The 25,088-nt window shown below is 41.7% G+C and overlaps 2 protein-coding genes across 5 annotated transcripts in view; one reads left to right on the forward strand and one right to left on the reverse strand.

Annotated features, from left to right (window-relative positions):
* Positions 1-17,370, reverse strand: part of CCNK (cyclin K) — a 29,877-nt gene extending 12,507 nt beyond the window's left edge. Inside the window, exons 1-6 of one of the 4 annotated variants that reach the window (XM_032287452.1) lie at positions 17,212-17,351; positions 16,898-17,039; positions 6,200-6,573; positions 5,651-5,899; positions 4,945-5,026; positions 2,976-3,107 (exon numbers count right to left, since the gene is read on the reverse strand). In XM_032287452.1, coding sequence (XP_032143343.1) covers positions 2,976-3,107; positions 4,945-5,026; positions 5,651-5,847 — 411 coding nt within the window. In that variant the 5' untranslated portion in view covers positions 5,848-5,899; positions 6,200-6,573; positions 16,898-17,039; positions 17,212-17,351. Of the gene's footprint in view, positions 1-2,975; positions 3,108-4,944; positions 5,027-5,650; positions 5,900-6,192; positions 6,574-16,897; positions 17,106-17,211 lie in introns of those variants that run through there. The other 3 variants (XM_032287451.1, XM_032287449.1, XM_032287450.1) reach the window with 3 other exon arrangements.
* Positions 17,371-17,440: 70 nt separating this feature from the next.
* Positions 17,441-25,088, forward strand: part of SETD3 (SET domain containing 3, actin histidine methyltransferase) — a 79,803-nt gene continuing 72,155 nt past the window's right edge. The window contains exon 1 of the mRNA XM_032287448.1: positions 17,441-17,669. The gene's annotated coding sequence lies outside the window, so the exon portion shown is untranslated. The remainder of the gene's footprint in view (positions 17,670-25,088) is intronic.

Below are 25,088 nucleotides of genomic sequence, written 5' to 3' on the forward strand. Positions count from 1 at the left end.
TTCCCTCTGTGTTCCAAATATTCAATTAATAGGTCCTTACAGGTATTTGAGCAAACATCATTCCTCAGGAAAGCTTTCCTTCAGCCCCATATTTATCCGGGGGGGTTGCCTGGGTCCCTGGGTGGAACGCTATCACAGCACTTAAATGATCTTTTATAGTGTGCATCACAACTAACAATCAAGTAGTTACATACTCATTTGATTCAAACGTATCCTGCCACTCAACTGTGAAGTCCATGAGAGCAACGACTGTGTTCGTGTCTCATGTCTAGTGCCTAACACAAGGGCTAAAACAAATACTGAATATTACAGGGAAAACCACACAATTAAAACAAAGCGAATGAAGGCAAAAAAAGTTTCATGTGACTCATGATCTTATTTTTCCTAATTACTTATACTGCCTCCCCAAAATAACTGCCCTCCTCTCTGCCAAGGAAAACATTTTCCACAATGTCTTTACTGCTCCCAGATCCGGGGGTTTTCCTTTGGCCCCTGCTCCCCAAATCATGTCAGGGAAGACTGCACGAGATAGAGAGGCAGGGGGCAGGCTGCAAAGTCCCCCTCACCCATTCAGGTCTAATTGATATGGGGACCCCCCTTTTCTTATTTTCTGGGGCACAGGAGCTGCAGAACTTCTACTTCACTGTGCCTAGATCGGGGCTTGGTTTCCTGACTTCAAGGTACAGTGGGTAAAGGCTGAAAATAAAGGGGAACTTCTCCAAGGCACCCCAGGATAGCTCAAACCAGGAGCTGCCATGAGTCCTTGCCTTGCCGTGGTCCCAGGTCTGTGTGATGCCTTATCCTTAAGCACAGCTTGCCAGCCGCAAGGTTCACCTGCCTGTGCGACCAGGGCGCGACTGAACTACAGCATGTTCCTACCATCAGACTGATCACGTCAGGACACAGTAAAAATCAAATACTCATGCGCATTGAAAACATTATCTGATGGTGAAATTGTATCTATAAAACTGCATTTTCAGCTACTGTTACTATGAGTTCCTAAGAGGTTCAAACTTTTATAAAGAGGCTGATGGATTTATAATTAAGTTCAAAGGAGTTACCTGCATTGGCAATACTTACAAAATATTAGTGTTAATCACAACCACAATATAGAAGTGTTCTGGGCCCTTGTTAACTCCTCAAAGCAATGAGGATGAGTATACATTTTGTATATACACACACACTGCTCGGCAGAGACAAAGATAATTATTGTGAGACAATACAGCTGGTTAGGAAAAACACCACCACGAATGGTGCTGAACTTCACTGCTTTAGCTTTGCTTTAACTGATTTAGAAATTTCCTCTTAACAATAGTTTGACATTTATTCCACAAGTGCTTGTTGAATGCCTACTCTGTCCTGCCACTGTAAGAGGCACTAGACAGACAGTCTTTGCTCTCATGCATCTTACAGCTGAGAAGGGGAGGGAGTTATGTGTGTGATAATTTGATAAAAATCTATCTAATGGATGCTACTATCTAAATGCATACCACTAAGTGAAAGAGACCAATCTGAAAAGCTACATCCTGTATGGTTCCAATTCAATGACATTCTGGAAATGGCAACGCTACAGAGACAGTAAAAATATCCGTGGTTGCCAGGGGCTGGGGGAAGAAGGAGGCAAAGAGGTAGAGCATAGAGAACTTTTAAGGCCATGAAAACAGACTATATGATATTATAACAGCGGCTACATGTCATTATACTTATGTCCAAACCCATGGAATGTGTAACACTGGAATGAACTCTAATGTAAACTTTGGACTCTGGGTGATGATGTGTCAATATAGGCTCATCAGTTGTAGCAAATGTACCACTCTGGTGGGGGGATGCTGAAAATGGGGGAAGCTGTGCATGTGTGGGGTAGGGGGTACAGGGGAAATCTCTGTACTTACCATTTATTTTTGCTGTGAACATAAAACTCCTCTAAAAAAATAAAGTTTTTTTTCCCCCTGAGAAGGAGTCTTGCTCCATCTTCCAGGCTGGAGTGCAGTGGCGCGATCTCAGCTCACGGCAACCTCTGCCTCCCAGGCTCAACCAATTCTCCTGCCTCTGCCTCCTGAGTAGCTGGGACTACAGTTGCATGCCACCCGAGTAGCTTTATGCCCAGCAAAAAGTAATGCATACTTTATGCCCAGCAAAAGTAATAAAGATTTTTTTTTAAAAAGAAATATTATTTTTTTCTTATATCATAGAGATGTGGTTTCACTATGTTGCCTAGGCTGGTCTTGAATTTCTGGGCTCAAGCAATCTGCCCGCCTTGGCCCAAATAAAGCATTTTTGAAAATCTATTTAATTGCAAACTGTGATAAATATTATGAAGGATAATTAACAGGCCCTACAGGGGTTGCAATAAGGGGAACTTGAGAGAATGGGAGTGGAGGAACACTGCCACGGATCCCTAAAAGTGGTATTTTAAATATACAATAAAAGGGTATGTACAATGATTTGAGCACCACTTGCTGACACCGGCGTGAGTTGTATGGAAAGGACAGGATGGGTAGCATGACCGGTATCAAGCTCTGGATGACAGAAATGCTGCAAATGTTGACACCTTCCAACACTGTTTGGAAGTAAAAGACACACAGCATATATAGGCATGTGTATGTGTACATATAGCACACGTACTTTTGTTTGACCGGGAAGCTAGCTGGAGTTGTAACCCTGCCATCGCCACTGCACCTAAGAAGTAGAGTCCCAATAGCCATTAAGGGGATTTCTGCTCATACCCATGAAATGTGTCATTGCCCCAGAGTGCTCAGAATACTGTTGGGCACATAGGGAAGCACTGAGTAAGTGGAGGCTACACGGTCTTCCCTCCTTTCTTATAAAAGCACAAAGTATCTTCTACAGAAGGCCCTCCTAGGAACTCAAGAGACTGGCAGACACAAGGGCCACAGGCATTGCCAACATGTGGGACTGTATCACAAGGCTTCCGTGAGGAATCAAGACTTGAAGGCAGAAGTTACTGTTCTTACCTTTGGGTCATCTCCAAACTGGCCAAACTGTACATCATTTAATAAACTACGAGCTGTTTTGATGATATCTTTACATTTTTTTGGTGTTTCTTCTACTTTCCCAGCCAGAAAGAGGCAACAGGCTCCTGTCACCTAAAAGGGAAACAAAAGCTCTTGATTTTTGTTATCAAAGATCACATAGAAACAGACACAATAAATTTTGGCCTTCATAATAAACTGGTCTTCCTCATTCCTCTACCTTCCTTTTTCTCATTCACACATAGTCTGATACTCTATAAGCTTGAAGGAAATTTTATACATATAAATCCCCCAAAACTCTAGCTTCATAAACTATTTAAAATTGAGTTTTAACAAAATGTCATGTAAACAAAGAAAATGCCAAAAAGGAACACAGTCACATAAACAAATTTTCTTCTTATATTCCAATCTGAAATTAACTCCCTAAACAGCCAGCTTTGCTGTGGAAAAAGAAAGAGCACAAGTAAACACAGTCCTGTAGAAGCCTTCTCAACACCACTGCCCATGCTTCCTTTTCTTTCTTCTCTGGTCTGAATGTTTACGTCCTAATTCCCAAGGTGGTGGTATGAAGAAGTGAGGCCTTTGGGAAGTGATTCTGAATGGGATTACTATCCTTCTAAAAGAGGCTTAAGGGGCTTGTTCCTCTTTTCCACCATTTGAGGATGCAGCAAGAAGGAGCCTTTCTGAGGAACAAACCCTTACCAGACAAGGAATCTGCCAGCACCTTGATCTTACACTTCCCAGCCTCTAGTACTGTGAAGAGTTAAGTTTCACAGTAAATTATTGTGTGTAAATTATTGGGTCTAAGGCATTTTGTTAAAGCAGCCTGATAGGATGAAGAAACTGTCTCTCCAGTTACCTGAACCTTAGCTCAGTCCCTGTATCACTGGGGGCCGAACTGCTCTGTCTTCAGCTTCTTTTGCCCGCTCCAATCCTTCCTACATGCCACTGTCCTCACATAATCCTGATCACACCAGATGTCAGATACTCGGCCAGGGGTACAAAACTGATTCCAACATGGCCTCCTTCTTCAAGAACTTCACAAACAGCGAGGAAGACACGCATACAAATCTGACTAAAATCTCAGCAAAAACACAACGACCTTCCTGTTAAGTCGGTCATTTTCACAAAACCTTTTAATAACTGGAATGATCACCCACTAAAGTCAAATTTCTAAAGTCTCGCATTCAAGGCTTATCCTGCTCTGACCCAGTCTATCTTTCCACCCAGGGTCTCATCATTCCCTTCCTGCCAAATCCAGTTCCTGGCTGGGCTGACAATATGCCACATGCTTCCCCCTGCCTCTGCTCATGCTAGCTTCTGCTGGACCACTGACCTAGCCCATCACGGCACTGCGATGTCCTATGTACGTTTACGGCTTACCTTACTGCTGGCACCTCCTTCCTGGCACTTTCCCTGATCTCTCCAAGATGTTAACTCATCTCCTCCTTGAATGCCACAGCTCTCTATCAGTATTTTCCAATGCCCTCGCTTTCCATCATGTGTTCTGTGAATGTCATACCGCTTACCCTGGACTGAAGGCTACTCTATTTCCCACAGAGAGTAAGACATATGCAAGTCTTGAGGAGTGACCAAAGAATGAGTGATATGGCACAGACAACTTCTGTCCCATTTTGCTTTCTTGGTCTTTGTTGAGTCTCAATTATAAGCCTAAATTTATCTTGGGAAAGGTAACAAGGGAGTAAACTTTCACACAAAGTACAAAATGACAATATGACTATGGTCCATACTGGCCTAAGTGAACAGATTTGAACATGGCTAATTGGAATAAACAAAGTTCAAACTTGATTTTGTTTATATACAGTATATACTGTATAATAATAAATACTTTCTGGAAAATATGAGAAAAAGAGAGACTGTAACTAGTCCAGCAAACCACGTAGAAATAATAACATATGACAGAGAATTACAATAAAATTCAAATACTTACATATCTTGGGAATTGCTTGAAGGAATGAAACATATAGAAGCGATGAAAATAAATTATTCCAGTTGCCAGGGTATCATAGTGTCTGTTCTGGTTAAGGACGCTAACCAATAACTTTTACAGGTTATATTCTTAGTTAAATGTAGAAAAATAATAAAGACAAACAACAACAAAATCAGTGGTAAACAATGTTAGCGGCGAAGAAAGGAGATGGGAATCTCAGCGCGTCAGAATTCTGGTACGAGAATTAGCAGGTTGAAGTTTATACTTTTAACACCCTTTTAGAAACATTTCACCTGTGATCTTTTTTTTTTTTTTTTTGAGACAGCATCTCTGTCACCTAGGCTGGAGTGCAAGGGTGTTATCTCAGCTCACTGCAGCCCAGGCGGGTCTCGAACTCGAGTTCAAGGGATGCTCCAACCTATACCTCCAAAAGTGCTGGGATTATAGGCATGAGCCACTGTGCCCAGCCTCAACTGTGATCTTAATAATGGGTGCTCATATCCTCCTGGCTGGCCCCACCTCCTCAGTGGCTAAGTCTACACCTTTAAAATGACAAACCAGAAAGAGAAAAACCCCCACCAGAACAACATTCAAACAAAGATATTTAACAACTGCTCTAGTATCTGTTTTGTCTATAGAATCTACTTATTTTTTGGTGGTGGGTGTGGTGCCTATCTGTAACAGATTCCAGTGAGAGTCAGGATACAGCCCCAAACGTGTGCCCACATCAAAGATGAACCGAGCGCCCTCTCGGCGGTACCGGGCCTCAGTGGCTGGATCAAGTCCTTCAAGCTGTGAGGGTGTGTGAGCCAAGTCCTTCTTATCCCAGTACCAACATGGTTTTGTGTGGTCCAGGTTTGCTGAAGTTACTGAAGGGCTTGAATTTTCTTTATTCTCCTTCATTTATTGAAGTAGACTTGTTCTTTCCAAAAGGTTCTCTGAAAATGTTAGAATCCTATGAGAAAGAGAAAAGCAAAGTTGGAAAGGAATACTCTATACTATAAGCAATCTACAATCACAGATTGTATCTGGTTTGCGATCAATATTTCCTATAGGAACTGTATTGTCGGTTGCCAGTTAGAAGCCCAGGCTAACTCCAGAGCCAATTTAACACAATACTGTAAGGTGACCCCAGTACTAGCATTAATAAATCCCAAATTTCATGATAATTTAAAAAGTATAGTATACCCCCACCCCGAGATTAAAGGGTTAAACCTATCTGACAAAGTTTTGGAAGAAACCAAGTACATCTCACTTTCTTCTGGTTTTTCTTCACTAGACACACAGGTCCTCTAATGATGGTACAGATTCCTTTCTTCAGTAAAACCCAGGCCTGCCTTAATCTTTGCAAAGATTTATGTTCCAAAATTAACCATCTCTTCAATCCAGCACTCCTTTTCAGTTTATTCCATGTAGGCACTTTCACTTAGACAAGCCATGGGATTGAGTTAATTCACATCTGCACAAATCACTGAATTCAGTGATGTAAACCAAATGTGCATATTGTGATTTGGGAGTGGGTGGACAGAAGTGGTCCATGAGAGAAGGAACTCCTTTAAACTGTTCTTGCTTTTTCATCCTCTTCCCTTTCTTTCATTCAGAATAAAGACATTCTCCAAAAGCTCCATGCTGAGAGAAAGAAAAGAAAAAACCAAACCAAACCAAGGATCTCATCTACAGGCACTGTTACAAATAAGTCATTCATAACCTGGATCAGAGACAGCAGAAATTTTCAAATGAAGGTTCCAAAATTGCTGGCTAGACCCACGTTAGTCTGGTTAGCAAGAAAACAGCAGCTCTGTGGCCATGTTCTGGGCCAAGGCTCTCACCAGTTCATCTAGAAACCTAACCTTTTCTGTGTACCTGCCTCATTTCTGGTGGGGAAGGTGACATGGTGGGGCTGAGTATTCTCTTTCTTGCGCCTGGTAGCTCTGAAGGAAATCTGATCTTTCCTCCAAGAGGAAGAATTAAGTACCCGGAGAAAAGGCTGAACTAACAATTTACATTTTTGTGTGTGATTGATTAAACTAAGCACTTTTCAAAGGGCAGGGGGGAGACCAGTTAATTAAAACCTTAGGAAATATATAAACTGTTCATAATCAGATATCACACTGAGATGCAATTCTCACCTATTGGATTGGCAAAAATCCCAAAGTTTGACAATGTATTCTGTTGGCAAGGCTACAGAGAAATAGGTGATTTTATGAGCTTCTGGTGGGAGTACAAAATGGTCCAACTCTCACAGAGAAGTTGACAATATCTAACAAAATTACACATTCATTTGCTCTTTGACCTAGCAATCCCACAGATAGGAATTCACTCTGAAAATACTATCAGAACTATGAAATTTCACAATCATGAAACAACATGTGCACTAGGTTATTCACTATAGTGTTATTTACAATGGCCAAACTATAAACAACCAAAACGCCCATTGTCAGGGAACTGGCTGAGTAAAACACAGCAAGCACATGTAGCCAATAGCATACCCCACAGCTGTTGAAAAGAGTGAGAAAGATCGTTAAGTACTGGACAGAGAGATTTCCAGATGAGCAAGGTATATATAGCACAGTGTACACAGTGTATTAGCATCTATATAAGAACGGAGGGGAGAAAACAGACATCCCTATTTTTTAAAATTAAAAAAATTACCAATAGGAAATGCAGAAAAACAGGATGGAAAAGACAGGAATGGAAACAAGACTTCTATATGTATCTATCTTTTTATACAGCTTTGACTTCTTATGAAAGCTTCTATTTTAAACTAATTGTAGACTTATGGAAGAGCTGATAGATGAGTTTTTGTCTATACCCTTCACTTAGCTTTCCCTGATGCAAATGTCTTTCGTAACCATGGTTCATTATCAAAAATAAGAAATTAACTTTGGTATAACCACTATTAACTACACATCATATTTGAGGATAGGTGATATCAGAACGACTCACTACTGGTAACCATTATCTCTTAGTTAAGATGGAGCCTGCCAGGTTTCTCCTGTAAATTATTATTTTTCCCTTCCTATTATCTATTCCTGAGATGCAAGTCACGAGGTCCAGCCCACACTCAAGGGCAAGAGAATTAAGCTCCACTTTCTGGAGGAAGAGGTATCAAACAAAATTGTGGACATATGTTAAAACCACCCAGTGGTAAGTAAATATTTTGGGGAAAATATTTTACAATGCAAAATACTATACAAACGTTGGTTTCTCCTTCAAGTTTCAACTACTAATTTTAGCACTCACTAATGTGAGTACTAATGTTAGTACTGGGGTGTTCTAATGGTGCTAACCTTCTATTTCCTTCACTGCTTCAACATTTATTATTTGGAATAGTTTTGTTAATATTTGTTCTTTCTCTCCCATTTATTTATTTTAGTATAGACATGTACTTTATTTTTTGGTTTATAACCCAATACTACCATTATTTATTTTGTTGCTCAAATTATTAAAATGTGGCCATTAGGTGCTCTTTCTGCTTGACTCCTGAGTACTTTCATAATTTTTGATGTTTGAATCATGTAAATATTTAACATACTCATAAACTTAACTAAAAATAAAAAAGCAAATCCTAAAACTCAAAATAAACCAACTGGGCAACAAAACCACATAAAAAATTGCTTCAAGTAATTTCTGATCTTGTTATATCCTTAGTGAGAGAAATCCTAAGGACAAAAAGGACTGAAAAAAAATTTATTGATTTATTTATTGAATCAGAGTCTTGCTCTGAGTATATTCTAAGGACAAAAAGAACTGAAAAGAAACCTATTACATTTGTGTATTTATTATTGATTGAGTCTTGCTCTGTCACCCAGGCTGAAGTGCAGTGGCATGATCCTAGCTCACTGCAGCATCAAACTCCTGGCCTCAGTGTTCCTCCTGCCTCAGCCTCCCAAAGTGCTAGGATTATGGGTATGAGCCACTGTAGCGGGCCCCAAGAAAGTCTTAAAACTTCATTAATATACTGTTAGTAGTGTCACTAATTAAAACCAAATGTTAAGAAAAAAATCTGTAATGTTAAATATTAACTGAAGATATCAAAATAAATCATGGCTAAAAATATTTCCAGATATATCCCAGTTCTCTCCTTTTCAAGTACCAAGAAGCAATGACAATCCTAATGCTGAAATCTTAACTTTTTCAACACCATCGCCCTCTAAAAGGAAGCAGGGTTCCCAGTCTGGGATTGGAGCCTGACTGGGATGTACTTAGACTAATCGAAGCTTGTCAAGACACAGGACTGCTGAAGGAATGATTTGCTAGGGAAAAAAAAGACATAGGAGCCACCATGATGAGTGCTCACTGGACAAATGCAAGGTAATTTGAATAGTAAAAATGACTGTAGTTGATCAGAAAATAGTGAATATACAATCCATGTGTCCAAATAATATTAATATATAGAGAGAACAGCACTTTGTTGGCACTGATAATAACTACTGATAATAAAATGGTACTGATAATAAAAGCTACTTTGCTAGCACTGATATTAACTACTGTGAAATAAAAAATACAGTTTATCCTTAACAAAATGATCACACTTGACACCACTAAGGGTGAAAATCTGTCATTATGTAGCTTCTGATGTGATGCAACATGAAATAAATATCACCTCCCTATGTAGTCTTATTGCCCCCCAAAAGCTTAACTTAAATTCAAGCAAACCTTAGACCTAACTTCCAGTTTACAATAAATACTGGAGGTAGAAGAGTAAGTGAAATAGCACAACATGGAAACTATCAGTCACATCCAGAAGATAAGACACTCTACTGAAAAACTGACCGGTCTCTTCAAAAAAGTCAGTGTCATGAAAAAAGAAAAGAGAGAGACTGTCTTAGATTTAAAAAGGCTAAAGAGGCCTAACAACAAAATGCAATGTGTGAACCTTGATTAGATCCTTTAAAAAAAAATTCAAACAATTAGGAAATAGTTAAGTATCAATTGTATTGTCAGAAGATATTAGGAAGGGAATTACTGTCAGTTAATTTTCTTTGGGGCTAACAATGACATTGTGATTACACTGGAGAATTACTTTATTCTTAGCAGATGACGACTGAAGTATCATGATGTCTGCAACCTACTTTTAAATGGTTCAGCTAAAATACAACCACATGGTAAACACGGCAAAAAAAATTAATATGTGTCCCTAGGTAAACAAATAGTTACTGCACTATTCTTTCACATCTTAAAAAGTCGGGGAAAAAGTCAGATGAGACTGCACAGGAGACCAGGAGGGCTTCTTATATCCTTAACTTCATCAACCCCTCAATAAACAAGGAATACTTGCCTATGTGTGGGTAGTGGTTTCATAAATTAAGACATTAGGTTTGAATTATAGCACACAGAAAGAAAAGTGCACTAACTATAAGTGTATGGTTGATTGATTTCACAAAGTAAACACACCTGTGTAACACCATTCAGTTGAGAAATAGAACAGTACCACATCCCAGAAGCTCTCTTCATTCTTTTCCTAGTCACTACCCTCCCAAAGATAACTACTGTGACCTCTATTTCCATCAGTTAGTGTTGCCTGTTTTTGAAGGACCGTGCGATGACACAGCACCACTCTTTTACATTTGGTTTCTTCTGTTCAATATTGTGTTTGTGGGATTCATTCCTGTTGTTGCATAAAGCAGTATTTGTTCATTCTCATTGCTGCATAGCAGGGGTTTTCAAACCTGGGACAACTATGTCCCGGACAGGACATTTGGCAATGTCTGAAGACACTTCTGGTTTTCCTAACTGGGGGTTTGCTGCTGGCATCTAGTGTGGGTAGAGGCCAGGAATGTTGCTGAACTTCCTTAGTGCACAGAACAATTCCCCCCTGACAAGAAATTATCTGGTCCAACATGTCAATAGTGCCAAAGCCGAGAAAGTCTGCTGTACGGTACAGTTTTATTCTATGAATATTAACACACTTTAACCATTCTACTGTTTGGGCATGTAAAATGTTTCTGGTGTTTGATTATTAGTAAGTGTTAAACATGCACTACATTCTTATAACAGAAGGCAAATGGACAGTTGGCTGAGGGAATCAATATCTTAGCACAGTTTAGCAATTTATTTACAGTTGGGAATTGCTACTTTAAGATACATACGCCTAACCGTTTTCCATGTACTTTTTCATTTAAACATTTGCTGAGCATTTACTATGAGCCAGGCCTTAATGGCATGGCAGGGAACAAGACAGGCAAGGTCTTTGCCCCAGGAAACTTACATTCTAGTGGGAAAGACAATTAGAAATAAAAATATGAATAACCGTCAGGGAATGGTAAGTGCCACAAGTAATAATAAAGCATGGTAAGGGGAGAGAGAGCAATGGGGTAAGGGCTGTTTAGAGGCATGCAGAAAGAGGACCAGTTAGGAGACTATAGTAGCAGTTCAAGTAATGCCTAATACATACCTGTCTCTACACAGTGGCAGTGGGAAAAAGGGGTGTGTGTGTCATAATTGACCACAAGGCAAAGAATGGAAAAAGATGATTTCAAGTTTGACTGACACAGAGGGTGACAACCAAAAAGGCAAATGGATAAGACAAGAGAAAGAGCTGGTTTTGATAAGGAGGGAGGAAAAGAAGAATTCAGCTCTATAAATACTAAGCTTGAAGAACTTTAAGGTACTTTCATGGAAATATCTATCAGACAAGAGAAATAGGCCAGTTCAAGTATCCAAAGAACATATCTATTTGGGATTCATCTATACAGAGGTGACAACTATGAAGTCAACTTGATTGACGGAGCAACAGAGAGTGAAAAAAGAGGTCTGGGTACAGAACTCTGTGAATTTGAACTAAGTAGGAAGAATCACCAAAGGAGAGTGTTTGCCCAATGATAGGAAGGTAAAACAGACTTGAATGTGCTTATGATTTATTCATTTGCAGACTAAGAATCACCAACTTAGAGAAAGGGAAACAGACTGGTCCAAGAGGTAGGGAAATCAGCATCCTCAATTGCAAAAGAAACCAAGGGATGTCAGCTTTAAAACAGAGATGATAGTCAACAGTGACAAATGCTAAAGAAAAGTCAAAGGACAAGGGACTGAGGAAAGTTTACTTGAATTGGCGATTAGCTATTTATTAGAGACACTGAAAATTGTGATGGTTGCACAGCTTTGAAAATACTAAAAACTACTGACTTGTACAGTTTAAGTGGGTAATGTGTATGGTATAGAATTACATTTCAGTAAAATACATACATACACATATAAATAAAATAACATTTTTGGAAGTGCAATAGGGCAGAAGGTGTAGAAACCGTAAAGAATAAACAGGCTAGGAAATAGGTTATTCTTTTCTAATTCGTTTTTTAATTTTTTGAGACAGAATCTCCATCTGTCATCCACGCTAGAGTGCAGTGATGTTCACTGCAACCTCTGCCTCCTGGGTACAAGGGATTCTCCTGCCTCAGCCTCCTGAGTAGCTGAGATTACAGGCATGAGCCACCACGCTTGGCTGGAAATAGGTTATTCTTTTGAGACATCTGTTCTCAAAGAGAGTAACGGGGAATAGCAGGGAATAGGTTTTGTTATTTTGTTATTCTTTGGTTTTTATTTATTTTTCAGCATAAAGGAGAATGAAAAATGTCTGCAGCTAGAAAAAAAAAAAAGGAATCACTAGAGGAGTCAGAACAAGGGAGGGTGACTGGTCAAGGGATAATAAAAAGCACAGTAAAAAGTTAACCTTAGAAAGAAAGCTCCCTCTTTCCCTGAGAAGGGAAGAAAAAATTTGAGAAAGATACTATTAAAGAATCTGTTAAGGGGGAGGAAGTAACTAAAAAATCTCAAACTCCCTCCATATTATCTAGGAAGTGGAATGCCAAGATATCTGTTGAGGGGAAAGGGGCAGAGTGGGGAGTAGTATCAGAAATAACCCAGTAGGGACGTAACTGGGATGGAAAAGAATCTCAGTCTACAGGTGGATAAATCATAAGTACATTCAATTCTGTTTTACCTTCTGTCACTGGCCAAACTCCTGGTCCCTGCAGATTCCAAGGCAGAATGAACAAATTCATGAAATGCAGTGAAAATATTATGGACATAAACAGAATCGAGACAGTCCTCAAAATCGTACAACTCCCTGAAAAAGTTCTTGCCTCAGTTCTATAAATCTGTTCCCTATTCAATTATTTTTTTGCAAGACCCTAAAGTTATAAATTTTCGCATTAGCAGCTCGTGATTACTGTGAAAATGACTGAGATTTATGAACTCTGCAAAACGAAAATCCATAAACAAGTAACCTGTCAGGATGTTTTAGCAGCACCTTTCAGGAATGTGCTTCATAAATATCATTTTACATCATAAAAGACTAAAGATATTCTCAACATTTAGAATTATGGAAACAATAGTAAATATCACTATGCAATTCTCTCACCCAATATCGAAATCCCCTCTTAGTAATATCTGGCCACTTATCAATGAAATCTCATTAGTTTATAAAACAACCTATGCCATTGCTGGGTATCAATAACTCGTGTTCACATAATTCCTGTATTCCTATGTTGATTTTTATCTGCTCTGCTCATCCCCTAGATCTGCTACACAGATTGCATAAAATAATGTATGAGTAAAATCTACCTTTTACCAACTCTCGAACTTCCACCAGGGTCCCTAAACTAAGCCTTGAAAATACACTTCCCCTATCTACTGATTGACTTTCAAATAGGTAAAAGCAATTTTACATTCTCTTTTCTTCTCTAGGGTAAATAAATCTAACCATTTTCCTCATCATGATTTTTTTTCAGTGTTTCAACTTCCCCCTAAATATTAGGAATCAAAACAGATATCATGTGCATAGTACATGGGAGAGGAGCAGTAACTAACATTCAGTAACACGTCCATTTGTGTCTGCTGTGTTGCAGCATGTCTGCAAGCTATGTTTACTTATCTTCACAATTCATCACTGAGAAAATGGAGCCAGAGACACGAAGCAACTTGACTAATTTACAGCTAACAAGTGGCATTCACAATCTGTCTTACTTTATACCAAGATACTGCCTTCCCTCACTCTAGACACTGCTCTGCTTCTGTGAGTGGAACATTACATCCTAGAACCACTTTTGTCAAGCAAGAAAAATTGAGTGTCTATAAATTTAATCACTCCAAGTAAACGCATTTATTTTTAAATTATTATTTTTGTATACAATCTTGCCTAGTAAATTTATATTAGTGTCATCTAATGTGCTGGCTAATTATCACTACACGGTTTAAGTGCATTTATTAACTTGAGGAGCATGCTTCTTATATATTTAAAGTTGGTAATATAAAAGTGCTAACCAGGGTCAGGGCAAGACCAGAGTCCTGTAGTATATCTCCGAAGACATCTCCCCAGGCTTACATCAACCCATTAATCAACATTTTGGGTTTGGTAATTTGAATGGATATAATAAATCCATTTACACCTAATCCAATGCACACTTAGCTCTTCTGTCTAGACACAGAATTATGTTCAGTGTCCTAAATAAACTTAAATGAACTTATGTCCAGCAATCCCCAATCACCACCAGTCTAGTAAAAACCATAAAAAAAGGAAATATGATCTGTGTCACCCGGCTTTTTTTTTTTTTTTTTTTTTTTGAGACAGGGTCTTGCTCTGTCGCCCAGGCTGGAGTGCAGTAACACAATCACAGCTCACTGCAGCTTTGATCTCTCACAGACTCAAGTGATCCTCCTGCCTCAGTCTCCTGAGTAGCTACTACAGGCATGCACCAAGACATCTGGCTAATTTTTTGGTTTTTTTTGTAGTGACGAGGTCTCACTATGTTGCTCAGCATCATCTTTAACTCCTGAGCTTGAGTGATCCTCCAGCTCTGGCCTCCCAGAGTGCTGGTATAATAAGCATGAGCCACTACCTCTGGCCTCACCTGTCCTATTCTTATTGAAACTTTCTGCTGGCTTGAGAGAATCAGCTTTCCTTTCCCAAGTTCTTATAAACTTGTTGGTTCTTCCAACAAGATTCTAGAACAGATTATTAATGGGTTCCTAGCATCCAAGAGCCATCTCATGGCTCTTGGTGAAAACTGAGACATTTATCAGACACTAGTCTTCTATTATTAACTGCATTTTTAGGATTTTTCATCAATAATGATTTTACAATGTCATCTGCAATTACTCTGGTAAACAATTTGAGCTTAAAAATATGATCACTCTGTTATCTCAATTACCTTGAATTTAATTCCTCTAGATTTTTTTGTCCTTACCCAGTTTTAAAGAAAACAAGCAGAAAACACTGCCCTCCCTTTTAGGCACTCAGCAGAGTCACTGCTTTCAAATATAATCTCCTGAAATGAACTAGCTCATTTAATAGGCCACAGATATGACCAACTTTTCTTTATGACATTCAGTTTTAGAAACAGCATTTAAAATTTAAGAACCTCATTAACAACTCCAATAGTTTTTGTTGCTTGTTAGTGAAAACTAGGTTTTCAAAATGGAACAAATTCAAAAAGAATTTGCCCAGAAATCAACTAATAAGCATGAACAATGCATCACAATATAATCGAAATGGGATAAAAGCGGGTAAAAACCCCTAAGAGACACCAGTGGTAGTCACTCTGAATAAAACAATCTTGGATAATCACTACATTCACAGTCAAGATTATTTAACAGGTAAGCATCCTAATGACACAACTTTAATCCAAATGTCTGTGAATACTACTATCACTACTATCATCTATTGGTTCTTTCATTGGGCAATACAGAGGGCTTAATAAACGTCAGGCAGTGTTCTGGGCGCTGAAAGTTCCTCGCTTTCATTCTAGCAACATCATTCCTACAAGCCTTTAATGAGCGCCTAAAATTGCAAGGCACTGTGCTAGACATCTGTAAAGAGAGATTTAGATCGAGATACACAAACATCACCAAGTTTCCCTTAAAAACATAAAAGACCACCCTTAAGAAATGCTCTTATTAGTCATTCCTGGCCGAGCGCCGTGGCTCACGCCTGTAATCCCAGCACTTTGGGATGCCGAGGCGGGAGGATCAATTGAGGCCAGGAGTTCGAGACCAGCTTGGCCAATATGGTGACACCCCGTCTCTACTAAAAATACAAAAAGTAGCCTGGCCGCGTGGTGGCGCACGCCTGAAATCCCAGGTACTCGGGAGGCTGAGGCTGGAGACTCGCTTGAACCCGAAAGGCAGAGGTTTCAGTGAGCCAAAATTGCACCACTGCACTCCAGCCTGGGCAACAGAGACAGTCTCTGTCTCGGGAAAAAAAAAAAAAAAAAAAAAAAAAAAAAATAGTTCCTAACCTAAGATGACTTAGCGAAAGCTCCGTTTAACTGGCAATCTAAATTTAGGAAGCGTCACCGAGCCTATCTTGGGCAGACAATAGTTTAGGAGCTGTCAGATAACCTCTAGACTTTCGGTCCCATGTTCTAAATAACAATTTCTCTCATAACAAACCAAATTAAGCACCAGGAGCGGGTCCGTAAAGACGATGTCTCCATAAGAACGAAATCTAATCGCGGAAGTGCCTTTTCCTCATTCCTAGTCGCACCCTCGTTACGTGGCTCTTCAAACTCCAAAGTCGGAGTACCCTAGATACAGAACAATCTCCAAAAAGTCTCAGGCCTACCCAAGTTTGGGACTAATACGCCGCGAAATAATCGGGGAAATATGAGTACTCAGTAGCTATGAGACTGTGCGCGGGTGACACCCCTGTCCCTTTTGCCCAAGCCCTAGAAAGTCCCCTAACTCTGACTGACCCCTACTGCGAGGGCCGCCACCAGTTCTAGGGTGCGCCCGGCCTCCCTGCCCCGCCCCGGCGCCTCGGACCCTCACTCCAAGCCCGCCCCGTAGCCCCGCGCCGCCCGCTAAGTTCAATGTGTACGAGAGGTTAGCGGAGGGAGGCGGAATCCGAAAAGAGAGACTCCGCCAGTGGATGGCGGCGGTTGGCCATAACCTACTCCGACCTCCAGATACGTGGGAGGTGGGCGGTGCCGCCCGCAATCGGTGGGTCACTCACCCCTCGTTTCAGGCAAGCCCCTTAGCGACGTCTCTCCTTGCCGACTGCGGCCATCTTGCATGTGGAATGTCGGGGAATACGTCATCACGCTGCGTCTTGAGACAAAAACCAAGCGACCGGAGGGGCGGAGAAAGTAGGATGCCTGTTAACCAATGGGAAGAAAGCAGGGCTCTCAAAAGCGGAATGGGCCGCCTCATTCCTCCTCCCCCGCCCCGCGGGTTAGTGGCTGCTGCGTGCAGGGGGAGGAGCCAGCCACAGGGCCACTCCCGTCGGTCCCGCCCCCCGGGGCGAAAAAGATTCTGGAGCAACCAAACCTGCTAACGGAACTTGGAAGCGGAGGCGGGGTCCGGGTCGCCCTTCGCCCAATCAGAGCTGGGGCGGGGGCGAACGCAGCCAATTGCGACCTCGGGGTTGGCGGCGGCTGAGCTGGCCGCTCTCGCCCCCGGGAGCCGCCAGCCCACTGGCTGGGGAGGACCCCGAACGGAACGCCGGCTTGGCGGCGAGGCGGGGCCGCGCCCATGCGTCCGAGGCGCGGACCAATGAGCGGCTGCGGCGGCGGCCTGGAGGTGGGGTCTAGGGCGGGCGGAGCGGGGTTGGGCCGCGGCGGCAGGGCCGTCTCAGGCTGCCGTCCCGCCCCTCCCGTCCGGCCGCCGCCGCCGCCACCGCCGCCACTGCCACCGCCGCCACTGCCACCGCCTGGGGGTTGGTTGAGGCGGACGGCGGGGTCCGGGCCGGAGTGCGTCGTTCCCGCTGCGCTAGGGGAAGCGGGCAGGTGAGTCCTGGCGGCGGTCTCTGCGCGCATGTGGCCCGGGGGCTGCGAGAGAAACTCGCGCTGCCTCTCCGAGCGTTACGAGGCCGCCCCCCGCCCTGGCTGGCGCCCCTCTGCTGAAGTCCGGCGCGCGCCACCGCCCGAGCCCTGCCGGCCGCTCCGGGCCCGGGGCTTGAAGGGGCGGGCGTGAGCCCCGGAGCTGGGGTAGGGAGGGCCCTGCGGGGTCGGAGGGCGCGGGTCGGCCTCTGTCCTGGCGCCCTGCGGGGCGGGAGGCGCGCGCTCTCTGCTGCCGGTCCCTTCTGGCTCCCACACTCCCGGGCTCCGCGCCATCCGGTCCGGAGGTGGTGGCAGGTGCAGGCAGCGCTCTCCCTGTGCTTGCCCCCCTGTCCCCGGCCCTCGCGCCCGCTCTCGGGTGGGGCCCGGGCCCCTCGCGCTGGTCTGCTCGGCTCTGCGTGCGGCCGGGTCGCGCTCTCATTTCCTTCTTTCCGTCACCCCGCTGCCCGGGGAAGGCTGTGCGGTTTTATGTTCCTCTCTGCGAGTCCTCAGTGCCCACCGGGGTGCCCGAGGACCAGCCCCCGCCTCCCATCCGCTCCGTCCAGTTAGGAAGACGGTCGTAGGAAATAGGTCGTCTTTCTTCCCACGCGACGCTGGCCGTGCTCCACACGCGCATTGCCCTACTAGGGAGAGGCATTCCGTGCTTAGAGTTTGTCATTCCGCCGTTAAACTCTTCCTCCTCGTGGCTCCAGCCCAGGGATGCAACTCTGCCTTTCCCCCGTCTCCACTCGGGGAAAGGAGCTGACAGTGACGCGCGCCCCTAGCTGCGGTGCTCACCCCCGCCGGGCCGGTGTTGGGAGGAGGGTGTTTATTGCCGAGGCATTCACACGTTGGGATCACTCGGACCGTGTTATTTTGCTTTTCTAAATAAATGAGGTGAGGTTACAAAAGCAAAAATACTTTTAAAGTATACTGACAAATTAATTTTGCTTTTAAGAATCCTCGAAGAGTTAACTCTGTTCGTAGCCTGATTGTTGTGCTGATGAGGCCACTATATATGCGTTTGTTGAAACTCAACGGAACACTGAAAAGTGAATTTTTTATCTCGTGTAAAAGATACCTCTCCCTTTCCCATTTTTCTTCTTGAAATGACCTTGCCAGTATTTCAAAACTGAGCTAACCATAATAATCTTGGAGAAGTGTTTATTATTTTAAGTGAAAACATTTAACCCAAGAATATAGAAAAATAAAAGTAGTCTTGCTCTCCACCGTTAAAATTTGCCAAGACTTGCTAGAACTATGCTGTATCGACTGTGTTTATACGGGCTACCATGCGTGAAAGTCCGGCAGTACCAGATTAGTCCCAGGGGCTGCTGTGATTGATTCTTTGGTGAAATTCCAACAGTTTACGGAGGAGTTTTTCTCTGGCCTAAGAAAGTAGTTTGCAAGCCAAGTTCTCAAACAGCTACAGAACAACCTCTTTATTGGGACCCCAGACAGCCTTGGATTTTAGCCTTCTGCTACCCCTTTCCTGTCCGCCCTCCTTTCTGTGTGTTTAAGATTGTAAGTTAATATCTGAAATGGAACTTTAGTTTGAAGGAGTAAAATGGTTGCCTCTCCAGTGTGCTAACATCTCAGTGCTTTTTTTTTCCTGGAATTGGAGTCATGTTGGATTTGAAGATTAAAACATCTATATGTCTGTGTGTATGGTAATAGCGAAAACTTCTCATAAGAGCACGGTGAGACTGTCAATAAGAAAGTGATGGTTTCTGAGCTGCTCTTCTGTGCCGGGGACATTTAGGCCACATTTTAAATGATAATTAAACTTTTGCTTTAGAAGCCACTGGATAATGAGAAAAATGTGGAGGTTGTGCTCAGATATTTTTCCTATTTAAAGTTCAACCACTGGACAACTGTTTGTGTTTGAGAGTTCTGATAAACGGTCACAACAGCCTCATTGAAATGCGGTACTCTCCTGCCTGGAGGAGAATGACAGGATTACAGCACTAGGGAAAATATGACCATCAGCGACAGAGCCTTGCTTGGAGTGAATATTTATTGAAATCAATGAAACCAGGTGCATAGTTTGTGCTGTGTTTTAGTAAAAATCCTACCTCCGAGTCAGGGAGGTAGGATTTGTGAATGCTTTGTGACTAGATGTCAGTTTAGTTTGAGGCTTACCAGGTTTCTTAAATGTTTGAATTACATACAGTCTTTCTTCTTATCACAAATCCGAAGTAGGTTTTAGAGCTGTAACTAATAATACTCTTATCTTTCTTATGTGTAGTTGGACGAATATCCATCTCTGAGAGGTTATTTGTCTTTAGAGACTGGTTTGCCTGTTCCCTGGCTACTGTGCCTGGTGCTTCTGTTGTGGGTGGGGAGGAAGAGTTTCAAGTGTGTTTCCTTCCCTTGGACCGAACTCCTGGGAATGGAGTGGGGACTTTGTTCCCCCACCGAGGACTGGGAGTCATTTATTACTGTGGCATTAAATGTTTTTAACAGAACAGTGAATATATCTTCATTCTTATGTTACTGTGGATGTTGCTTGTAGCCAGTTATAATATTTTCTTTCTTAATTACCTATCATTATCTTTGGGCCCTTTTTTTAATCAGCAAAAAATCCTTTAATTAACTGTGCATCTTTTCCCTCCTGCTGCAGTCATAGAAGTGTTTATCTGGACAACAGTTCATTCTAGGTCACATTTAACCAGTCAAGAGTGTTAGACTAGAGTCTTGCTTTTATAGTTTACTACAGTTTTCACTTTTGTTGCCTTTACAATGGATTTCTGTCCATTGGATTTCTTTTTATCATCTCATTTTCCTATTCATAACATTGGAGAGCTTAACTATTTTGATAGGCAAATAGAATTAATTTGCATAATATTTACTCTCAAGGTAAAAATAAATTTCTATCAAAATATTAATAGATATGTTGTGTTTTCCTATTACAAAGAAGTTGCGACTTGGTTTTTTCTTTTTTTTCTTTTCGAGACCAAGTTTTACTCTTGTTGCCCAGGCTGGAGTGCAGTGGTGCGATCTTGGCTCACTGCACCTTCTGCCTCCTGGGTTCAAGCGATTCTCCTGCCTTAGCCTCCCGAGTAGCTAGGATTACAGGCATGTGCCACCATGTCCGGCTGATTTTGTAAATTTTTAGTAGAGGTGGGGTTTCTCTGAGTTGGTCAGGCTGGTCTCGAACTCTTGACCTCAGGTAATCTGCCCACCTCAGCCTCCCAAAGTGCTGGGATTACAGGTGTGAGCCACCATGACTGGCCTGAGACTTGGCTTTTTAAAAAGTCACTTAATAGTCTTTTAAAAAAAAAATTAGCATCTTCAAGATTAAGAAGTCTTGCTTTTTAACTCAAGCCAGAGATTAGCTGTGTTGACCCCATTTCCACTCGGGAGTCTCCTCTAAGTTTTGGAAATAAATGGATCATAAAAACAAGAGGTGAAAACACAGATATTGAACATTTTTGGCTGAGATAAATTTGAATGGAAGAAAACTGATTCCAAATAATTATAAAGTTCAAAGTTAAGACTTTGCAATTCTTTATTTTCTCATATCAAGTACTTTCCAAGTAGAAGTGAACTAGTAAGTCCAAACAGTCTTCGTTGACAATGGAGGACAGATCTGTCTTTGAAGGTAAGATTTTGAAAGGGATGTACTGATTACTAAGCCAAAGTGAATTCTTAGTCTTTTATAAGCCTAACGTCAGTACTGGGATGGGGAAGTTGGGGAGGGCACAGGGACAGAGCAGGAAGAATGTTTCCACTGTTGTTTAGAAGGATAAAAAAAATTTTCTAGAGAATGTAGATAATTAGGTTTTTCCACAGAACTTTTTATTTTTAGTTTTTAATTGACAAAAATATATGATACATAGAGCTCTTAATAAAATATGCACCATCTTAGGTTTATCATTGTCTATGATCTCTGAGTTTCACTTTCCATTTTTTAAGAATACAATGCATTAGTACATAACAAACCTAAGAAATTCTTCCCACTAAAATGGTTAACAATATTCAGTCTCAGAAAATAGACATGCCTTTTCAATATCAGCAGTTTTCTATTACACATAGTTGAGAGAAAGTAAGGATTAGGGTTGAAAAATACTTCCTAAAGCTGCTTTTACTGTAAAATATTTACTACTGCCTATAGACTAATAACATTTTTGATTTGTTGGTTGTAATTATTTAGCATTGCTGCATATCACGATCACCTCACGGCTCTGTGCTTTTGCGCCACAACAAAAGTGTGGCATTGTGCTGGATTGGGTGGAAACTCTTTTGGAAGTTTTGCCCATATCCCAAATTAAAACCGAATTTAATCTCTTCCTATGTATTTGGACAAAGACAGCAAAATAACTATTTTTAAAAGGCCAAGGAGATAACACCTTTACCTGTGTATGTTTTACCTTGCAAGGGAATGGTATTATTTTGAGTATCAGAGATAACAGTGAACCTTTGGAGCTCTCATAAGTGGGTTGGTTTTGAGCTGAACTCATGAGATATTATTGAGCATCAGTAAGATATGTCATTGAGGTGTGCTGGTGAGGCTCTGACACAAACTGTGTCTATCATTGTGCATAAATTAATCAGTCTCTGTAAGCGTCAGCTTTCTCATCTGTGAAGTGGGTATAATACCTATCTTATATTGTGTAAAATTCTTACCTCGGTTTCTGATCATATAATAAATGCCCAAATGACATGATTGTGATGGGGACGATCATGTTGAGAACTGCCACAGGACACAGGTCATGGCAAGGATGGTGCTGAAATAAAGAATATGACAGCATGAATAATTGCATTTAGGTTCAAAAACTCAGTTGTTTGATCTGTCTTGCTGAACGTCATGAAAGTCTTTGATTGATTACTGTCTTGTCCTAAAGGCAATTGGACTATGTTGCTTTCATCTTTGCATTTCACATTAGATTCTCAAGAAATGTACAGGAATGAGGGAATGAATTCACTTGGCTCATATAAAAGCTAGGGCAGCCTTAGGAATATTAGTCAAATCTCTTTGAGTTCCGGGAAGGTGGTAGTCCATCTCAGAACACATCTGAAGGGTTTCACTGACTTTAAAAAAGTGTTCACTGAGGTATAATATGCTTAATTGGTTTTGCTCATTTTTGAGAAATATGTAGTAATGAGGGGTACATTAAGCCTGGAGAAGGCAAAACTTTGGGGAGACATGAAAGCTGGCGGGTCAGAGAGGATGGTGAACTTTTCTGCAATATAGTACTGGAGGGGCTGACAAAGCAGGAGGTTGCCTTGGAAGTAAATGTGCAGCTCTTCTGGCCACCTAAGGGCGGAAGCTTTGGATCTGCCCTTTTCACTTACTGGCAATCCGCCTTAGGCCATGTGTTTGTTAATCAGGAATAACAAGCTGCGTCCTGCCTGTCTTCTGTCCTTTTCAGACTAGATCAGGTGAAGATTAGATCCTGACTCTCCACAACATCAACCACCATTGTCTTAAACATGTGGGGTTGAGAGCTACTATAGGTAACCCCAGAGGTCACCTCTAATCCTGATGCTCCTTGGTTCTAGAATCCAGAATCCTTATGTTAAGGAATGTGGGTGGTTTGAAGGTAATTTCTTGACAGATTATAGCTGTTCCTTCACACATAACATTGTCTTTTTTATTTTAGAAAGATGTAATAGGAAATTTCTATTCATGATACCCAATGAATCTTTGCTTTACAAAAGGCTTTTTTGGTAACTTCCATTAAATAGGAGCCTCATGTTAATTTATTTACAACTTCATTCAATAGCAGTTTAAAACTAAAGCCTACTATGCAATGAAAAGTCAGAAATGGTTTAGTTATCTCTCAAATGACATTGTGAAAAGCAACAACCGTACTTTTATTTATTTATTTATTTTTGAGACAGAGTCTTGCTCTGTGGCGCAGACTGGGGTTCAGTGGCACCATCTTGGCTCGCTGCAACCTTTGCCTCCTGGGTTCAAGTGATTCTTGTACCTCAGCTTCCCAAGTAGGAGGGACTAATTTTAGTAGAGATGGGGTTTCACTGTGTTGGCCAGGCTGGTCCTGAACTCCCAACTTCAGGTGATCCATTCACCATGGCCTCCCAAACTGCTGAGATTACAGGTGTGAGCCACTATGCCTGGCCAACAACTGTATTTTTAAAATCTCAAGTTATAATACTTATATAGGACAGCCCAATTTGTTTTGTATCAAGATTAAATTTTAATTAAATTAAAATTTTACTGGCTTGCAATTTACAGATCTGTATACATCCTGGTATTTAAGTAGTTACTGAGTTGAAACTAATTCCACCTTCTTCCTTGCCTGCTTGCCTTGACTTCTTGGTACTTTTGAGTTGTGGCATACCAGTCTTCATTTATTTTTTTTGAGACAGAGTCTCACTCTGTTGCCCAGGCTGGAGTGCAGTGGCTGGTTCTTGGCTCACTGCAGCCTCCACCTCCTGGGTTCAAGCAATTTTCCTACCTCAGCCTCCTAAGTAGCTAGGATTACAGGCATGCACCACCACACCCGGCTAATTTTTGTATTTTTAGTAGAGATGGGGGGGGTCTCACCATGTTGGCCAAGCTGGTCTTGAACTCCTGACCTCAAATGATCCACCCACCTCAGCCTCCCAAAGTGCTAAGATTACTGGTATGAGCCACTGCCCCTGGCCCAGTTCCTGTTTTAATTAGAAGATTAGAATGGTAGGTGCCAGTTAGTCATGTAAACTGGTAAGAGTTAGTATGGCATGGCACTGCTACTAGGCCCTGCTACTGTGCAAAGCCAGAACACACTTCTGGTATATGTGAGTTTCAGCTAACATGGTTCCATGGCACTTGATCAGTATCTGCAGGAAAGGCAACGTTGCACAGATAAATACTTTTCAATTTGGGAATGCTTTCATTTTGCTAACTCATCATCCTATAATTTGTGTATTTATTCTGAATGTAGTAATCTGATCCTAATGGCCAGCAAAGTATTTTAGTAAGAGTGAGAAAAGAGTGTTTCCTATTCTTTCTACAGGAAGATTAGGCCCTCACACTCCCTCAAGCACTCTTTACAGCTGGGAGCTTGAGGTGGAGGAAGCCATCCTTAGGACCATTCTCTCCCTTAGTCAACCCAGCTGTGAAGTTGGGTCAATGCAGGATACATTGAAAAACAGATGCTGTGCTTGAGCTAAGGTTTCCTGGATAAATTGCCAGATAAGTGTAATCAAAAATGTTTATTCTAGTTCTGTTTAGTTGAAAGCAGCAATTTCAAGGGAATGCAAGAAATATACAAATAAATATTCGTTCCATTTAGAATGTTTGAAAAAAAATGCAAGTGAATTCCATCCAAATCTGTTCATTATGTATGAGCTATACTTTGTAAAAATGGGTTAGATATTTAGCACCTTTTACCCCACCTTCTCCCCCACTCCCCACATTAGCCAAGGTTACTAAATGTG

This window comes from Sapajus apella, unplaced genomic scaffold (genome assembly GCF_009761245.1).
Source record: "Sapajus apella isolate SASKATOON/1434 unplaced genomic scaffold, GSC_monkey_1.0 scaffold20, whole genome shotgun sequence".
Lineage (NCBI taxonomy): Eukaryota > Metazoa > Chordata > Mammalia > Primates > Cebidae > Sapajus > Sapajus apella.